Source organism: Teleopsis dalmanni, chromosome 1 (assembly GCF_002237135.1).
Source record: "Teleopsis dalmanni isolate 2A chromosome 1, ASM223713v2, whole genome shotgun sequence".
Classification (NCBI taxonomy): Eukaryota; Metazoa; Arthropoda; class Insecta; order Diptera; family Diopsidae; genus Teleopsis; species Teleopsis dalmanni.
In genome coordinates, this window is record NC_051846.1 from 48,899,258 (window position 1) to 48,920,827 (window position 21,570).

The 21,570-nt window shown below is 27.4% G+C and overlaps 3 protein-coding genes across 3 annotated transcripts; all 3 read right to left on the bottom strand.

The window, feature by feature from the left end:
• Positions 1-3,368: 3,368 nt before the first annotated feature.
• On the bottom strand, positions 3,369-3,833 carry LOC119686786. Its single transcript, XM_038101120.1, has 3 exons — positions 3,727-3,833; positions 3,549-3,669; positions 3,369-3,485 (listed from the first exon to the last, which is right to left on the bottom strand). Exons 1-3 carry the CDS (start codon positions 3,818-3,820, stop codon positions 3,389-3,391), a joined length of 312 nt encoding a protein of 103 aa, XP_037957048.1. The 5' UTR covers positions 3,821-3,833; the 3' UTR covers positions 3,369-3,388.
• A 523-nt stretch (positions 3,834-4,356) lies between these two features.
• Positions 4,357-4,908, bottom strand: LOC119673341. Its single transcript, XM_038084606.1, has 3 exons — positions 4,782-4,908; positions 4,584-4,704; positions 4,357-4,516 (listed from the first exon to the last, which is right to left on the bottom strand). Exons 1-3 carry the CDS (start codon positions 4,879-4,881, stop codon positions 4,417-4,419), a joined length of 321 nt encoding a protein of 106 aa, XP_037940534.1. The 5' UTR covers positions 4,882-4,908; the 3' UTR covers positions 4,357-4,416.
• Positions 4,909-13,350: 8,442 nt separating this feature from the next.
• On the bottom strand, positions 13,351-14,247 carry LOC119672188. The gene is made up of 2 exons (XM_038083181.1): positions 13,921-14,247; positions 13,351-13,802 (listed from the first exon to the last, which is right to left on the bottom strand). Exons 1-2 carry the CDS (start codon positions 14,194-14,196, stop codon positions 13,569-13,571), a joined length of 510 nt encoding a protein of 169 aa, XP_037939109.1. The 5' UTR covers positions 14,197-14,247; the 3' UTR covers positions 13,351-13,568.
• Between the last annotated feature and the right edge of the window lie 7,323 nt (positions 14,248-21,570).

Here is a 21,570-nt window from a genome sequence, read left to right on the forward strand (position 1 = left end):
AAAAATTGTTTGTGTAATGGCAAGCGCGCGTTGACAACGAACGTTGCTGTCTAATGGGCCCTTAATACATCGTATTGCAAATTTGTTGGTTTTCTTTGCGTTTGACTATTTCAAGTTGTAAGCATACATACTAAGAGCAGCAAACATTTGCTTGAGCATCACTGAAAGTTGCGATAAAGAAAAAAAAATAACAAATTCACCTCGAATACACATGTTGCCCAGCAGAAGTTAGGACGAAACATTAAACAATAACACTCAAAAGGTAAAACAATATTGAGAGCGGAAGTATTGGGAAAAACCTCACCTTAACAAAAGATAATAGAAACTATAACATAATGGGCTTTTAGGTCTAAGAGAGGTGTAGAAATCTCTCCTTACAAAATAATCTAAAGATAATAGAAACTATAACATAATAGGCTTTTTAGCCTAAGTGATTCCTTAGGATCACTGGTATAATCTAAAATAATAAAAACAAATTCTAAATAACAACTAACTTTAAAATCGACAACTATACAATAGAAATAGTAGTACTAATAAAACTTGACGAACAAAAAGTAGAGTGTTTTTAAAAACAGCTCTTTAAAGTTACACTGATGAAAATATCAGTGTACATACATATATCTGCATATATGAAACATAGACATTTATATAAATCATTTTTCCTTTGGGACAACCTCTAACTGTTATTATAAATAATTTATGAAAGTCAGAAAAGTCTTAACAAAGGATTTTTTCTAGTGTATTCCTCATTATTTCCACAATCCTCTAAGTTATTAAAATTCCTTTAGTGAAAGTTAAAAAAATTTTATAAAAATAATTTTTAATGATTAAATATTCGAACTACCCATTTTTGAATGAAATCTTTATATGAACATTTTCAATGCTGAAATTATCGATCCATTAGAATCCAATTTTTCTGTAATGACCCTGTGTCGAGAAATTTCAAATGTAAAAAAATATGTTGAAAAAATCAAAACATTAACAGTCTCTCATAGAGTAGAAAAACTAAAATTTTTTTCTTTTTTTTTTTTAAATATATAATTAATTTGTACATTAAAAACAATCAACCAATTTTTTATTTTAAATTTCTTATTCAGCAATAAAAACAAACATAATGGTTTCACATAATGTATTATTAAGCATTTGTTAAATCAGAGCAGATGTTGTCTATGAAATCTGTTACTGATGTAGAGAATGTCTGGTGGGGTGTTATTTTGTACTCCCGTTACTAATATTAGTTTCCCCATTACTTTTCATTTATTATTTAAATTTATGCTTAACGTATGAGAATAAAGTTAAATATGAGAAAAGAGTAATGCGTTTAATGAGTAAACGCAGTCTTGTTTTGCTAATAACCCAAGCGGGGAGTTGATCGGTTTATTGTAATTTTATTTAATTGTGAAATTTTTGTCAAGATTAATCAAGTTTAGTGACTTGTTGTTGTGTATTTTAATAATATGTTTTTTATAAATATTTTGCAAATATATAATATAATAAAAAAAAATTATTATTAAGTCTATAAATTAATTACAAAGTTATTTTAAGAACATAGACATTAGTGTCTGATTGTTTCTAATATACGATATTTCCACCTCTCCAATTAATTTTGTTTACTAATTAATGAACAAATCGATGTGAAAAAAATTATTTTAATTAATAATATTTGTGTTGAAATAATAATTAGCATATGTTCATCAATTTTATAATATCAACGTTATTTTTCAAACGTGTAAATTTCGGAAAAATTTTTTTATTTAAATAACTGTTGCGGAATTGCTCCACAATAATTGTTATATTCAATTTTTATCACACCGGTAAGTATTAAACAGTGTAATATATGTATATTAAAAGTATTTAATATTTCATTAATATAGTTATATTTACATAATACAATTTCCAGATTGAAAAAAAAAGTGTTTATTCAAATAAAGACTTTCAAATATTTTTAATTATGATTGCATTATATAAAATGATAATTACGAATGGGTTCAGGTATATGATAAACACAGTAGAACTAGATGTGACATTTATAATAAAATTTTGTCTATAAAAATTTTAATACTAAAGCAAGCTCTCTCACCTTTCATCTGAGTATTGATAACAGAATTATGTGAAATATTAGTCCAGCTCCAGCTCCTTCGTTTTGTGCTCTCTTTGAAATGGGTATTGAATATCATTATTATATTATGCGGTACTTGGAAGTTTTTTTAGTATTAAATACTTCACTTGAAAAGGGTAGGTGAAATAAATTATTTTTCCGATTTTGTTTATATTTGCAATATTCTATTATTAACATCTTTATTATGTTCAATTTTCTTTCCCATACAAATCTAAATTAATTCATAACAATATATCTACAGTTGACGTTTAATTTAACGAAATACAATATATCTTATATAAATTATACGTTAAGTTAAAAAATTCATTAAATCAAGTTATCAGTTCAGTTTTTTGAGAATCACATTTTCAAAAATCTTAACGAATGAAGTAAAGATTCTTGGTTATCTCTACTGATTTTATATATGTATGCTTCCTATGTCAGCTTCCCGAGATGTTGCAATGTACATTATGATACTTTGTCCATTTTAATTTTTATGACACTAATATATATTTCCTTTTATATACATTTTGTTTCATGCAATCACTGATTATTCTATATAACGAAATTTATATCAAGTATATAGAACATTCAATGATAGAATTTCGTTTTTTTTTTTGTTAAATTGGTTAGTTAAACTGGATATTTGTTAAACTGGATATTTATTTTAACGAACATTTGTTGAATTGGTCATTAGTTGGATATTCGGTGTATTGAGCGATTATATTATACATATGCTATGTACTAAGCTAAGAGCTAGACAAATATGCAGTCCGTTGAAGATTAAGATATATGTTCTAAATATTAATTAATATTTTGATTTAAGTTAATATATGAATATATATGTTCCTTATTCCATTATTTATTTTTTCAAATTTTCTATTTTGTAACAAGATCTATTTCTAGTAATAGAAAATTTTTAAATTCCATTAAATTTAAAGCATTGCTAAATACCTTTTCAATAAATAAATAATACGTATCAAAGAGTATTTAAAATTAATAGTATGTCTTAAAAATGGAGTAGTTACTGACCGAAGTGTATCATTCAAAATTCTTTAAAAATTGGTCCATTTCCTACTAGAGAACTGTAGCACTTGTAACTGTAAGGTTGTAATTGAAGTAAGTAAAAGGATACTAAAAAATTGCAGATTCAAATTCAATTAACCAAATAACCACAAATTGATTATATTTGGTTTATGCTCAAAGTGTAACTACATAATAAGTAATTAAATTTATAATTGTAATTAAATAATTTAATTCATTATGACACACTTATAAATACAACAACTATTAACAAATTTCGCAACAGTAAGGGAAATCCATTTCTGGGCCGGAATCGATATTAGGCGATATTTCACAATCATCTGCCTTCTCGATTGGTTCACATCTATTACCAAAAATATTTCAATTATATTAATAATAACTTTAGTGAGAGTGTTCTTGTACTTACCTTGATATTGTGGCAAGTCCATCTGAATCCAAACAACTTACACTTGCACATTCATCTGCTGGATAGTAAATGTCATCAGGATCTAGTGGTATACCTTTGTAGACACATTGATCAGGGAAACCTTAAACAGAAATGTACTTAAATAATTTAGTATATAATACATTTTACATTTTCTAACTATCGTCTGCCAATGATTGATCTGTGTTCTCTGCGCCTACGGTTGTGATGGCAATTAATATTAATATAATTGTGGCCGAAATGAATACATTCATTATTGCGTCAAGCAGTTCTTATAGAGAACTAATAGTGTAAAATCCGGCTCATTCCAATTTATAGAAAACTTTAAAATGTAACATATGGTTTCCATTAAAAAAATATTATAGATAACAGCGCACAGTGTGCCAGAGCAGAAATTAGCCGATCACAATTTGAATTTTCTGAAGCTAGAGATATTGAAATAAAATTTTTCTTAAATATAGTTTTTAAGATGAACTCCTCCAATTTTGGAACCAATCGTGTTCTATTTTTATATATTTTTTATTTACATCGAAAACTATGGCAGATAAAAAGTTGAATATCTGCATTGTATATTATATATCAAACCAGAAGTTCTAAGAATATCGAATTTTGATCGGCTAAATAGCTTTAATTATTAAAGTTAATTGCCATAAACCGCAAATGTAATACATACATTAATTTAACTAAACCTACAAAAACTAATTAATTAATAAAATTTCAAACTAATGTACATTCAGCCTGATAGTAACAGATTTATTAGATTTTATTTTATTATTTTATTTTGGTGATAATTAAGGTCTAAGCATGTTTTAATTTATTATAAATAAAAATTGAATAAATTATAAAGCAACTAATAACAAATTGTTTCTCTGTCGCAACAATAAGGATATTCCAAATCCAATTCATAATCGCTCAATTGGCAATTCGGAGGAATGTCAACTGGATCACATCTATAAACAAAAATATTTATATGAGATATATTAATGATAACTTTAGTTTAAACCTTATTGCACTTACGATGTAAAGTAGGCAATTCCAGAAGTATCCATACATTCTATGGTTAAGCATTCATCACTTGGATAGTACATACTGTTTGGAGATATTAAAACACCTCTGTAAACGCATTGGCCCGGATAATCTTAAATGATTTACATAAAAGTAATAAATGTATACAATATAGTATCAAAGAATATAGTATATATTATATTTACTAACTTGGATGTCCCAAGGAGTCTACCCATTGATATGCGTATGTGGATGTGCTTGCAACTAATATTACTACAATTATCGAAATCAACAAATTCATTTTCATCATGGTCGTCAAACACTACTTACAAAAAACTGAAAATAAACAATATCGTCTCATTCTAATTTATAGCAAATTTTTTAATGTTACATATGGTTCCTAGGAAAAATAAAAAATTCATTCAAATAATGAAGTTGACAGTTTAATACGAACTTCATTAAAATAAATTAATTTCGAAATGAACTTATGGATGTTACAAAACTGGTTTAAATTAAATTTTACTCATTTCCGCCGATAAGTACTTTAATCTACTTTTCTAAGTAGAAACACAGAATTATAATTATTATATAATCGCATGGGCTTAGCCAGAAACGAAATTAAAGGGGGGTTTGATATACTGATATGGCAAAAACAGTTTTGTCTTTTAATGTGTATCCATTAGTTGATCCTATCAGCTTCCGCCCATATTCAAAGTATCACAGCACCATTTTAAAATCAATTATAGACTAATTATAAGAAAAGCACTTAATTTTTTGTTAAAAGTAGAACGACACATCAAAATACAGAGGGGAACCTAATCGTTCCTACCTATACACCTACGTCCAAGTATTGCCGTTTACATACGATTTAATGAATTTGTCTGCTTTTTTAAATAGAGTTTTAATTAAATATTTTTGATTTAAAAAACTTTTAAAAATATTTCAAGAAAACATGCATATTTGTGTGGAATGTGTATTACGTTTCTGTTAATATCAAATACTAACATTGAACCTACTTGACACTATGCCAGTTAACGTTCAATCATTACTCAACTCTCTTAAATAGCTACTCTATATCAGTTTTTGGTTTCAAGAAAATATTTATTAAATGTCTTACAACCTGAAAAGAAGCTAAAAAGAATCCTCTTGTGTTTTTATTAAAAACTTTTATTTTTTATTCGGGTGCGATACCCAGTAGTTGTTGGATATCGCAGCAGCTCTTAGCAAAAACTAAGTATCTATGTGCAAATAAGACTCCATACGAGGTCATAAGTTTCTTGAAAAAGCAATTCTGAAAATAAGTTTCTGATATTCACAATATATCTGTGGTACTGCAATAGGCGATTATTAGAGATCAAATGGGCTTTCTTGAATACAAGGGCGCCACGTTAACCTACTTACCTACCATCAAAAACGTGTGCGGTCTGGCATTCTTATGATAGCACATATGTTAAATAGGTCTCTGTTGGAAATTCCAATCGTTTTTTATTGATTGTTTCATTCGAACATCATTTTAAGTTACTCCAAGGAGCAGCTCATAATAAAAAATTCTCTTTTAATCCACTCTCAACATAACTTTCTTTGCCGTCATACAAAACTTTGAAGTCATATATGGAGGCTCATTGGTTTTTGACCATTGTGTTTGATATTCTCGTGATAAAAAAATGTGGGTACTCTTCAATATCAACCAATGTAATAAATAGCCAATTAAATATATGGATATTGTAGTTATTAATTTACATAATTAAAAAACTCATGAGAATTATACCTCAGAATTATACTTCAGGTATAACACTTGCATTGTAATAATTTTTCCTTATTTAGCTTGACGTCTTTCGAACAATGACATTTAGTTACATACAAAAACTTATGGATAAAAATATGACATTATCTATAGAAGAGACTTTGGTACACCGTAATCTTTAAAATCTTATGTGATATTTATATAAAAAGATTTCTGAGCTTACCCAAATATTTTGAGACTAATGTTTGACATAACAGTGATCAAGATCTCAGTAACAGTAATCATAAAGTAAGTGGATTTACTCTTTTGTTATTCACAGGAGATAAATTTAGCGGAAGTTTCACTCTGCATTTCACAAAATCTGCAGGTTTTGATGTTCTTGAGTTTGAAAATGTAATTATTAACAGTAACATATCCTGTTAAAAAGTCTGTAATTAATCTGAATGCAGATCCTTCTGACTTAGAAACCTGTTAACGTTTTTGTTAATGTTACGAACGAATTGACTTCAAAAATTCTATTTCAATCTATTTGGATTATCTTAACTCTTTAGAATCAATTCAGACCTTCTGAAACTGGGAGAGATAGTTACACTCCACTACAATTTGAAAGAGGGTTACTATTTATATGCCAGCTTAAATATAATTTTAAATGCTTATCAATTTTTATGTTCAATTTAAGAAAAAAGTGAAAATTGTGTCTATAAATCAAACTTTCATTTTTTTATTCTTTATTTTTTTTTTATACAAAATTATTTCGCAATTCCAACAAATGCCGACACAATAATGAAATGTCAAAATGCTACGCCCTTATAAATTTCTTTGTACTTTGGCGCTCAAATTGAAATTCAAATTATTTGCTCTGCTTATAACTTTGAGTAGCTCTTCAGATACAAAAAACAACAACAACTACAACAACAACAATGAACACAACATCATTGACTTTAATAACTTTTCGATGTCAATTGTTTGAACTTTTTCGTTTGTTGCCGAAAAGAAAAGTAATTTTCAACTGATTTTGTTGCCGTTTCATTGCTTGTTCCTACTTGAAATATTGCAGTTCATGGAAACTTTTTATTATTTGCATCGTTAAATTGTTGTTGCTGTTGTTGTTGTTGTTGCTGCTTTTGCTGGTGCTATCCTTACAGAACTTCTTGGTGTATCCAAAAGGATTCAAATGTTAACAATGTGTTTTCAGTTGTTTGGAAAAAGTTGAAGCATAAAAACATGAGAAGGAACATTAAAAATAATTCACATGTTCATAAAAATCATTCTATATATTGCCTAAATTAGGCTTATGGGTAGCTGAAATCTTTCTCGAAATGAATTTATTTTAAGTACTTGGTTGTATAAATTGATAATATTAAATAACGACACTTTATGCGTAAAACGAAATTAAATTACTGTGATAAAAAAGAAATTCTGAGTATATAACATTAAGTAAGTAAGGGGATAGGGGATATTGTTAAACTAAATATTCTTTTCCTCTTACGATGGTATTCATTAAGATCTGAAAATACCTTTATTAAAAATTTTATAATTAAATTAGTACGATTTTTTTCAGTATTTTAACTTATAAAATTATAAAATGCTTTTAGAAGCATTAAAATTTGAATCTTAAATTAATTTAAAATTTCTACTTCCAAGTTCTAAGCCTGGCACTTGCCGTCCAAAGAAATTATACACTGACTATAAATTATTTGAAAAATACGAATATTTCTAAGACCACTGATGATGAGTATATGGCAATACTCGAAACAGAGTTGTATGGTCAGTCAAATCTTCAATAAATTAACTAAAATTTTTGTTGCTGTCTTTTCATTTCTATTCGAACCCTTCTTGTCGTCACTTCGACAAAAGGTGAGATCTGAAAATAACACGGCAACTGTAGTTGTTGTCTATAAACAAACAATAAAAATCTAAATTTGTATTTGAATAACATAAATTAATTGTTTTAACATAAAGGTCCATGATTTAAATTTGTAAAATTCAATTTCTGATATTTGCAATCCAAAAAATTTGTATGAAAAATTTAATAAATAAAATTTTATGAATAGAGGTTGATGTAAGTAAATGTATCACTTTACTTTAAAGCCTGAAAAACAATCAGACAGTAAACTGAAAAGGTTGATGAAGACTAAACCTATGTGGACAATGAGAAAAGTTATTAATCCTAATTTTTGGTATTGCAAAAAAGGGGCACTGACTAATTCACCATTTAAAAATGTTTTAACACTCTATATATATAAAATAATATATAGCTATATTATAAGTAATTTGCTGATTATTTAAAAATCATAAAATATTTGAAAACATTGAAAATAACTGTCAAATCGCCTAACGAGTTTCTTTCTTTCAGTTGTCCTATACGTACATGTTTTATCCCAGCTCTTTCTTTTTTTCAAACAAATGTTAGTGTCATTAACTTTTTATCCTTTATCATATAACATATAGTACATACAGCAACACCATAAAAGTCCTACAAGGAACATAGAATCGTTACAAATAATTTATAATGAACTTTATCATATACCAATCACGTAATCACGTGACGGACAGCTGTTGCAGTCCGTCAGCTCTGCATGTAGGAACTGAAGGTTATACTTAAGAACTTTTTCAGTGATATCTATAAAAACTGTGACCAAGCTAATTATAATTGCATACCATATTCTCTTAAGTAATTGAAAGCTTCCTATTTGTGAAAATTTGGTTTCTGATATTATGATAAGGCGTAATACTCACAAAATGCAAAGAAGATAGCGGTAGGGAAAATCTTGCTAAAGTTGATCATTGAAGGTTGAATTGTTCAGCTGTCAATGTCAAGAAAAGTGGAGTTTCAAAGTTGATGTTGAATAAAATTATTTTGATACAAAGAGAGATTTTTGAAGATCCCCATATGTTATTGAGAATTCCAAATGCTTAGTCTTTGTTAGTTTTATTTGTATGTCTTGTTGATTGCTACTTTCCTTCTGTTCAAAAAGTACTCGGATTTTATAAATAAAACACACAAATTTAAATTGTATTCCAAATTTACTTTATCTCCTTCAAAATATGCTCCTTCTGAAACGATACACATATGCCAACGCTTAACCCAATCTTCCATACACTTTTCGTAGGCCTGTGAAGGTATGGGTTTTAGTTCCTTCAGCGAATTCTCTTTTACCGAATTAATCGACTCAAAACGCTTACTACGAAGGAGCAATTTGAGTTTCGGGAACAAGAAAAATTGGCACGGATCCAGATCTGGCGAATATGGTGCCTGAGCGATGACAGTGGTGCCGTGTTTAGTCAAAAAATCGCGTACAACAAGAATTTTCCATAGTAAAAATCGCTAAATGCTCTTGAGGTAGTCTCACATTAACAGCTGCTGTAAACAAATTAATTGACAGATGGCGCTCAAATTTGTACCACATGACAAGAAAGGGTATACCAACATAACAAAATATATGTCACTTTATGCCATTTTATAGTATACTGTATACTATATATCGCATTATTGAACTCCAGCTATTTAAAGTAAATATAACGTCTTTATGATTCTCGTAGCAAGAATTTTGTATTACATTTGTGTTTAGGTTATTGAAAACTTATAATTAGAACTAGAAGAATAGTTTTATTTTGCGTTAGTGATTTGTATATCATCAAAGAATATGATATTTCATTATTTTCATTTCGGAAAATAAACATGGCAACTAGAATTACTCTATTTTTTGTAAGCCCCTATTGTTCAATATTTTAAATCATGTATTCTCTGAGTATATAATTAATTCTCTGGAATATTATAAATACTCACGGTGTTTCATAAAAAACATAAGCCGTGTGAATTTTTACCAAGAGTTTTTTAGCAAGAGAGTTTCTATTTGAAGATTAGAATCATTATTCACATACTTTATTCATCAGGTATGGAACCAGGGTTAGACAACTGATATATGCTGATGGTATGAAATATCTTTTATGCACTTTCGAGTTTCCTTTATTAGTGAAATTAAAATTACGGTTTTCTAATTTAAATGGCGCTGATTTTATAAATATTTATTATTAAAACTACTTTATATATTAAAGTCTGTTTTGTTTTTTAAGAATGTTAACTTTTATTTCGTGCGTTATTTTTTTTTTTTTTTTTTTTAGAAAAAAAAAAAAATTTTTAGGAAATTAGAAACGGCAGAGAGCATCGAAATACACAAACATCAGGCAACACCGTTACTCAACGGCGATAAGGGAAACGTATCATCATGGCTTTTCAAATACATCCCAAAAAACAAATCCAACCAGTTGACCGAACTACCTGCGCATGATTAAGCCTGAACAACAAAAACTAACCCATCCCACCATTTTTTACCTAACACCCTCAAGGACAAAAACAACAATAACCCTACCAATTAGATTTAAATTATAAGACCTGTAATAAGTATAAATAGCTTGTAAGTTGCATAGATGTTTTTAATATTAGGAATCCTCCTGATGAAGGCAAAAGCGAATTTGCCGAAATACGTATAGAATTATACTAAAAAATAACGCACGAAATAAAAGTTAACATTCTTAAAAAACAAAACAGACTTTAATATAAATTTCGACGTAACAACTCAAAAGATTAATAACAAAATTATACTTTATATATACTTATGTTTTATATAAATTTTGCATATAAATTATAAACACTATTTTTATTATTTTAGTTACGTAGAAATATTTGGAAACCTAAAACTTATTTACTTCCATATTTGTATAACAAATTTTCCACATTAGGCCTATTCTTCGTTAGCAAATTTTCACTCCACTTCAAGAAAATATCGCTTCTAATAATGAGAGTTAAATTTTTTATTAAAGACAGTGATTTATGGTCAAAAATTATAAAAGCATTTTTGTCAAAATAATAATATATATATTATTATAAGCAATTGGTATACATGAAACCCTAGTGTAAAACCACATAAAATAAACTCCATGAGAAATGACTGCTCTTACAAGCTCAGCTAGAATAAAGACACAAATTCTTATGTTTACCAATGTTTTATTTCCTTATTCTAAACCAGGTATTTTACAAGTATTTTAATAAAAATTTGCTTTCTGTTGTTCAGGTTCAGGCAGTTAAGAATGCATTATTACGAGTACAAAACATTCCACCGTTGACATTGTGGTTCAATGCCATATTGTGTAAAATTTACAAGTAATAAATAAAATCCAAAGACAACATTGTGCAGACAAATCCACAAAGACCTGGTGCTTTATGTTCCAGTAAATAAATATGAATTTAGTTGGCCAAATGCCAAAATCAGTCGCAGGACATACAAAAAGAGCAAACACAGGTGTTGTCTGCCTGTTATTTGACGCAGCAGCAGTACAGCAAATGCTGCATGCTGGTTTGCCATATTCCAAATTTCAGCTTTTAAAATAATTATGGAAACTCAGTACGAAGCGTCGAATAGAACATAATGATAGTACATATAACTATTGCAATGATTATCATAAGCAAATAATGTCAAATATCAATTAAATTGATGTGTAATAAAATTTAATAAAATAGTCAATAAAATTTCAAAATAAAATCAAACTGTTGATGCATTTAAGTTTTTACACTAAATAGAAACTAAACAATATATGTTACCTCACAAAAAATATATATATATATAAAAACAGTTATTAAAATTTATTTGAAATAAGTTTATTCATTGAATATTTTATCAAATTTTTCGTTGGTATTTTAAAGTATAAAATAATGTAAATTCAATAAATTTCCAAAGCAATATTTAATGACGCTCCATACAAGAACTTCAGCACATTAAAATTTGCTCAAAATATAATTAATTTTAAATTAAATTAAATTCTTCTTCTTTATTTCAAGACTAAAATTATATAAAATATATATTTTCTATATAAAACTTTTTGTGAACTAACTTCTACTTATATATACTATTGTATTAGTATGGCTAGTATGATATTGGTATTACATCAGTTTGACATTAGTATGGCATTAGTATGACATTAGTATGGCATTAGTTTGGCATTAGTATGGCATTAGTATGGTTAGTATGGCATTAGTATGACATAAGTATGGCTAGTAATCCAAAAACTGAGTTACTTTATTTCTTTACTAGAAATTATGATATTTTTCCCTATATATGAAAAATAACATATCTTTCTTTGCATTTAGGAAAAAAAATTTCCAATGAGGTACAGAAAGCCTCTTCACCGAAACCAAATTTAAATCGAAATGTCTGTCTTAAACCCTTTCTTAATTTTTTAATTTACATTGAAAATAATAATTTCGTTAATAATAATTTCGTTAATAATAATTTCGACGTTTGTAAAACACATGAGTTTCTCTTAAACATGACCTTTAGGACTAAAATATTTGCTTAGCAGGGTTAATCTTTAAAACAGGGTTAATAACAATATTTAATAATTTTTATTTTCTTTATATATCACAAACATTCATTTAAAAGCTTCCATAGACATTCAATGAGATGTAATTTTTAAGAATATTGAGGTTGCATTACAAATCATTAATCTGTCATATACCGACAATACCCAAAATTGACTATTGAGGTTGCATTACAAATCATTAATCTGTCATATACCGACAATACCCAAAAATAGCATTTTCGACCGAAATGTACAACATTTATTTTAGCTTAAGTAATGCAATCCATAGATCGTAATAAATTTGTATGATTTTTCTTTAAGGGGGGTCTCTATTTAGTATGTGGAGATACCATCTCTAGATATCTCAGGTTTCTCTTTGTTACTTTTCATTTATAATTTATAAGTATTTTTAAACATTTAAAATATTAACTTTATTAAATCATTATTATAACCCTCCCTGAGAAAGAAGTCTCACAAAATTTCAAATGGCGACAATAAATAATATTTGATTTTCCAGGTTTCGTCCGAAAGAATAATCAAAAATAAACAAAAATCATCTTCGATATTAGATATATATATTTAAGAATTAAAACAACATATTTTCCTTATTAATTTAATATAAAATGCTTTTAATTTTGAGCATAAATAAAGAAGTAATATATTATTATTATATATAGTTTTGTCTGTTTTTGATTTCTGCTCGCAATATTTCAACACCTCTCCTTATAGATAAGCTTGGTGCAATTTTTATTATTTTTTTTTTCTTATGGTGCCTCCCTTTTTAAAGTCTTTTTCCTTATTTTATATTAGTATATAAAAACATCGTTCCAGTTTTTCAAAGAGTAAACTAATGCGGCTAATATCAAAGAAGTTGTAGAGCTGTTCTTCAGTATTTAATCCTCATCGTATTCTTTTTTCAACTTACGTTTTTTTGCGACTTTAGGAGTTTTTATCGCTTTACGCTTTTTTGCCTTACGCCCGTTAGCAGATGGATGACGATCTTTTGCACTATGGATCAAATCTTCATTGGAACTATCAGAAGTAACATATGCCACATGATCATCGGAAATGTATGCATCAACCAACTGTGCTTGCATTATATCACTGTCACTTGAGTTTTTAATTTCCTGCAAAATATAATTATAATATTTATAAAAAATATATATTATAATAAAAAAATATCAGAATATGTATATAGATATATATATATATATAATGGATATATATATATAGTATTATATCTACCTCTGGTACAAATTTTACGCATTCTGAAGTGGTATCATCGCTCTCATTGCACGGTAAAGTTTCGATGTTGTCAGTGGATCCACATGCATCACGTGCTAAGAAACCTTTTAGAACTTCGTTATTTAAACACAGTTTGTTGTATATTCTGCCCGCAACTTGTTCCGCTAGCTGATTGGTGAAAGCTTTACTAAAGTTAATCTCAATTTGAATTTTCTTTAATTGACTATCTTCAATCGAACTAGTGTCAGATGAATCAGTACTTATTTCTTCAGACATATTGTTTTACGGGTAAATAATTTCACAAGATATTTTGTTACAATATATACCTAAAAAAATAAAACTTATAAGTAAAATATTTGAAATTATTTATTCTTTATAATTTATTAAATCAAATGTCATGGTTTACTAAAAATGTTTACCAGCACACTTTTCTTACACTTATATGTTATGATTTTGGGAATGATTTATATAATGTATTAATTCTATGAAAACCAGTAGATATATAATAATTTTGTCATAAAAGGTACGAGTACTTACCGTTATTGTTACCGGCAACCGAAATGTTTGACAAATGATGTTGGGCATTACTCATATTGAAAGTAAAAAAGCTGAATAGTCTGTCATTTTTGTGTAGCCAAAGAAAAATTTCAGATTATGTCTCTTACGGTGATGTATTAAACCAAAAAAGTGGTATTGACTTGCGGGTAAGACGTCGCCATTTAGGAATCTCTAGAATGATTGAAAACAACATAGTGGACTTAATGAAATACCTAATTCGAAGGCAATTTTTGTTGAATAACAAAACACTATGTATATGTAGTAGCAATACTTTAATGAATCGCAGTATAATTTTGAATTACTAATGTTTAATTGCCTTAGTTAAAGCTGAATTTGACAGTAGAAAAAAATAATACAATAAAAGGCTGACAGAAGATGCTAACCGTTTTAGCTAGAAATCTCCCGCTTCTATCCACGAGTACTTGTCTAAAAAGAAAAAAAAACTAATGTCGAATGCTTTTTTTTACCCAAATTTAAGCATTCTAATATATCATCGAAATTTTGTTCAAAACATAGATTATGCTGATATCCATTTAATAACTAACTAAGAAGTAATATTATCCAGATAAGCTTCAAAATACATAAACTGCAAATTTAACTAAAATAACAGCTAGATATTGTAATGCCACTATTCGTACATAGCGCTGATTGATACTTTCTGAAATAAACTATCATCCATGTTTAACAAACTAATCTTTACGATCTGAAACAATAATATTTTTGATTTTAATAAAAAATTTAAAAAATTTTGCATTCCTCTCTGCTATTCCTCTGCGTTATCGGATATAAAGATACTATGAAAATATGTGATCTTAACTAAACGCATCCATAATATGTGATAAAAACATTTACTATACAAAAAAATTGTCAACGAAATGCATACCACGTTTATTCACAGTGGATTCAAAGCATATATAGTCAAACTTCCATAACTCGAAGTACCATTTTGCAAAGAAATGATTCGGCTTATTGAGACTTCGAGTTAAAGTATTTTTTTATAATACGTAATTTGCTCTCTAAACCCAGTTGCACTCCATTTAGTTGGAGTTATAGAAAATTCGAGTTATAGAAGTGCGAAGTATGAAAATTTGACTGCAGTTATAATTTCTTCAGTGCTTGTATATAAAGTATTATAATTGAAGTAAATTCTTACGTCGATGAGAGATGAGTCACAACTATACTCAAGATGTGAAAGAACATTCAAAACAATAAAGTTTTCATGATGATTGTGCTCTATAAATTACACACACTGGTTTATCAGGGGGAAACGGATTTTTTTGTTGTTGTTATCTGTATTACATGCCTACAAATTGAAGAAAGTTCTACATTGTCAGCATTAAAGCCTTTAAAGACATTTACCTATAATATAATCAACTAAGTTATTTCTTCACAAATTAGATGAGCACTGATCTTGCTTTAGTCCATTTGAATACTGTAGTTTTTTTCAACTTTGATGATATTTATGCTTTCAAAGTAATGATTTTGAAAAGTTTTCAGTTCCCATTATATGCTGTCATCTGTTACACCATGAAAGTAATACTGCCTTCGCTGGTTAATTTTCCTAGTTTTTATCTCTCATGTATGAATCTTATTAACTGTCTAATTATTTAGTTTAGACTCTCAATTTCATCTGAAAAAAATTGTTACTCCACCGATGTTGACAATAATTTTTGTACTTTCTTATGATGATATTCCTACCTAGAATATAATAAATATTGATCACTTTAACTGTTTTGTATTCGAGGGATCAAGAAAAAACAAATAGTCACTGTGAGTGCTTTTAAATCTATTAACATTCGTCCAGCCGATAGTTTCGCACTAATATTCAAATTTTTCTGTACGCTTGACACATCTGATTGTAAACTCTGTAGGCCTTTTCAGAACTTGTGAATACTACTTTATGTATGCTTGATCATTTAAAGGGACAACGTATAAATTTATCGATTTGGAACGTATGCTTGGGTCCTTTCACTTTTGCCATTAATTGAGAAAATGAAAAACAACCTTGAGTGGCTTTATATCTAGTTTGCTTCAAGTATGTTTTGAAATTGAGTTTCTCATCTTGAACGAATCCGAGGTATGTAATGGTATGTAGAGGTATGTAATAAGCTTCTATTGTTTATTATGCACATGACTACCTCGAAGAAGGGAAAACAATAACAGGAAAATAGTATATGACGCTTTTGAATTTCTTATTTGATGAATTTATATTTAATGAGTGCAAAAACACAAATATTTGCTATAACCAGATGATGCATCACCTGATTCGTCAGTTAGCTGATTATGCTAGCAAAATTGGCCATGTTACGTTATGTGGTTTGATTCCAACTACATTTCAAATATTTAAAAGATAGATAAGATAGTTCGCTGCGAAAACTTTTAAATCAAATTTTTAGCTTTGAAAAATACTATTATTTTAAATGTTTAAGTACTGTTGCAATAAGCGTTAAAAGCCCAAATGGGACAAGGTTGCGAAATAAATTTATTAGTGACGAAAAACTTAACTTCTTTCATTTATCAGTTATTTATCAAGTAAACCTTTAACTTCCTTTCTAGTTATATTTTCGGTATTAGAAGTACTTTTTTACCTCTTTAAAATATTTTATTAATTTAAAATGTCAAGTTTTTGGATATTCCTGGAAAATAAATTTATAGAAGTGACACAAACAAAAGAAAATTCTCAATGCGAAACTTGAAAAAGGAAATAAAATTATAAGAAAAATGAAAAAATTTAGCCAATAAATAGAAAAGCAGGACTAAAACTTTCCCATAAACTTGAGCTATGAAGAAGAGACATAGTTCTCAGTACAAATAAGGGTAATCGTTTTATTTTATTTTATTTTTTTTGTTTTCATACCATTTTGTTAAGAAAATAGATGGTCATGACATTTCTCAAGAAAACTAATAAAAAGCAAATTATGTCTGGGAAACTCCGAACGATACGTAAAGGGAAGGACAAACAGTTCTGAGTGGTATACAGAAATATTTATAAACTTAGCCAAGTTTTGCAGAAATTCAAGAAAAGGAAATATCCGTATCGTAAAAACAAAATATAAATAAAATAAATTTATTCCAACATATATTAGTATACTTGGACTGAAGGAACAGTTTCGCAGCTGTGTTATGCGTAAATTGTCAACATGAGCTTAGTTTAATATATTAACGATAAATTAATGATGTCCTGCGTTGTTCTGAAAGTTGGATATGAAAACTAAAATGTTTCCAGCTGAGTTTTTAAGAATAAAAATTTGTATGCAGTTTTACTCAAATAAAATAATATTAAAAATTATAACTGAGAAAAGTTAACTCCTTAATTTTAAATTATTATTTTTAATTAATTAAAAATATTTTGCCACTTAATTTGTTCAGAGTTTACTTCAGTATTACATATTATAATAGCCTTCAAGTAACAAATAAATAATAAAAAGAAATTATATTAAATTGTATAAAATTAAAAATTAAATTATTTTCATTTTTATTTTAATTTGTTTACTTTTTAACACTTAAATCTTTGCAGAAGTCAACAAAATTCGTAAAACTTTCTTCACTTTCTTTTTCCATTTTAATGTAATTTCTTTTTAAATATTGTGTAATAGTTTTTTATTCTTTTTATTTATTTATTTTGTTTACGTTTGAAAAATACAAAAAAAAAAGAATAAATCCATTTTCTAGCATTCTTATATTAAATGATGCAAAACTTTGTTAGTCTCGTGAAAATTTTACTCCTTAAATAAAACGAATATGTGAAAAAGTAAATAGAAGTTCAGGAAAGTTGTTCCATGACGAGACTTGAAAAGGAATATCTTAGATTAACAGCAAAATTGTTGACTAAATAGTTTAAGAACTTTTCGAAAGTAATTTAAAATTAAAAGTAAGTAGCTTTATCTTCAATTAAGTTCGAAGATTTTTGTAGAAGTAAAAAGTGAGTCAAAGATTTGTTACATATTTTCATATAGCTTTAGGTATATTTGAGTTTCTATAGAAAAGCTTTAAAAATATCTTAAACAAAATATCTTAAAAAAATGAAATTTATTACTATGATTAAAAATCTGACCCATATAGAAAACAAGCAACTGCAAAAAAATTAACTCTTCGTCGCTCTTGAACTCTTTATATAAATTTGCACGATGCTAGTGATCTAGAACAAGTATGCAGAAAAGTTTTCTGCTAATAATACAATTTTAATTTAGAAAAACAACAATTTATAAAAGTTGAGTATATTAATATACCTCCAGTCAAAAATACCCGGATTTTGTAAATAAAACAACAATTTAAATTTATCAAATTTATTTATCTCTTCAAAAGCTCCTTCTAAGCGATAACATATGAACCTTAACCCAATCTTCCATACACTTTTCGTAGGCCCGTGAGTATGATTTTAGTTCCTTCAGAGAATTCTCTCTTACATTAGACGACAACGAATGAATTTGAACAACAAAATCGCAATCCAATTGCGAATATTTGCTAGCGATACATCCGGTTCAAAAAATTGGAAAAGAATTTCATAGTAAAAATGCTAAATGAATTGAGTAGTTCAGATTAAACTGCTGTAAACAATTAATTGACAGATGCTCAAATTTTACATATGTCAAGAAAGTGTAAAACATAAAAAAAATTTTTAAAAAGTTTATTAAAATAGTTAAAAACAATAGACTTTAACAAATAGCTGTGGTTTATGCGTTAATTTTGCAAATGGTAGAGCAAGTGCTATTGATGAAACCCAATAAAATGGAAAAAATTCGAAATTTGAATAAAAGAAATTAAGTGTACATTGGTTTTGTATGTTAACACGTGAGTCTATATTTCATGTTTGATAGCATTAACTTCTTAATACTAGCAATTCAAAAATAATACACAAACAAATAAACCAATCCTTACGAATATTAGGCATCAGATACACATCAGGATATCAGAAGCAGCATTGTGATTAACGTAAGAATTTAAGTGATTAAAAATAAAATTTTTATTGACCTTCTTGTAACCCCTTAAATATAATGTGATTCTATTAATTGGCCCCTGCATCTTTTTTTTATTACTTATATGTATGTAAGTATATACAATTACTTAACACTACTTTTAACTAGTTGTATTTATATCTGAAGTAATTACTAATATGACTTTAATACAATAATATATTTTGGGTGAAGAAAATCCAAACCCCTATTTTATTAACTTTATTTAAAAATAATAATCCCTTCTTATAGGAACAAGTTTCTATAGATACAAAAATAGCCTCATGACATTTGCAAATCATGTAATGTATGTACTTAGACTTCACTTTATAAATTTATAAATACATACGGGTTAGAAAAGCTCACATTATACATAGCACTACTCAGTTATTCGAATGTCCTTAGACTGAAAATGTTATGTTTTTGAAAAGAATTCACTTTTCACTACCTTCAAGTATCTTGTTAATCATGGTGAATATGTTGTTATAAACGTTATTGATTTTCAAATGTATCTAATTAATCTCAGATACTCTTTTATTACGTGATCCTGTTTCTTTATGTCGTTCTTTATGCCAATTTATTTACTAACCTCTAATCTCAAATATTCTTTTATTACTTGATCCTGATTCTTTCATCTTCGTCTTCTTCTTCGTCTTAATGTAGTTAAATTTTGTCGTAGCAAAATTGACTAATGGGGCTAATTGTATTCACAAAACGGAACTGATAATTATGAAAATATACAAAATTATTCTGAAACTAAAACACTATTCCTTTGATAAATATTGTAATAATGAATAAATTATGATATAATTATTAAATATAATTTGAAAGAAATATTTTAAATAATTAATTCTTTTCAAATATAATCACTATTCTATGGTTTTGTTTTTTATTAAAAAAGCAATGTAAAAATGACTAATTACTCATACGTCACATATGCCCAATTTAAATCGCAGTATGAGTAATACGTATGTATTTATATATCGATTTGTTAAGAATTATTTAGATGAGGTTAAGCTAGTCTTCAACAGACTTTAAGCAAACTGCCCATGTGTCTGTTGCATTCCTTTACGGCTCTTCTTTTATGGCATTGTTTTTCCTTAGGAATAAATTTATGTTCCAAAAGCTAACTGCATCTATTTTATCAATTTGTTTTCTTTAAAAAATGTTTAGATTTTTCAAATCTGTTTTTGATATTTATTCGAGATACTCAATAAAACATATTCCAACAGTTGTTGGCATGTTTCTTGCCAAAATTCCCCATCTTCCCTATCTATCAGTGAAAGAGGAAGAAATATTAAATGTGCATTTCTTCCAGCTTCGTCTTGACAAATGTCGCGCAGATGGTCAATTAAAAATAAAATAATATTGTTAAAAAAACAAGTAAACAATAAATATGTGTATTATGAGATATTTGTAGAGTACAACCATTCATATTTTTTTAATTTTTGTAGTTAAATTACTTAAATTCTTTTTTTTTAACTGTAAAACTTATACATATAATACACGATTATTTAAAACTTTTATTCTACCTATATACCATCTTTATAATTTTCTCAATTATAGAAAAATTAAATGCCTCCTTTAATTTTTTACTATACCATATTGTGGTCTGCAATAAAAAAGCTGCTCTACATAAATTCACTTTAATTCTGGTTCATTTTCGGGTACATAAGTTTTGGCTTTAATTACTGTTTATTTTGCTGGGCCTGAAATTGTTACTGGATTATTTGTAAATTTATGTGAAAGCGTATGTGTCTATGAGATACTTGTACAAGTGATTGGATGTCTGAATCACTGCTTTTGTGCGTGATACTAATAATTGCTTTATAATTATAACAAAATTAATGCAAATACAGTAAACAATGAAACGTGCAAGTTCGTCCTTATGAATCCTTTTAGGCTGCATCAGCATTTCAGGATGTCGAGTGGCTTCACTTTTACATGTGCTGTGTTGGCAAACAAATAAATTTAACTCGTTAATTATACACGTTTGTTTATATTAATTTTAACATTAATTTCATTTTAATTAATTTACATTTAATTAATTGTATTAAAATCCTTTTAAGCCTTTTCATATTACATTTCATTACATTATGGTATATTTAATTAAAATTCTTATTTAGTTTTTTTTGGATAT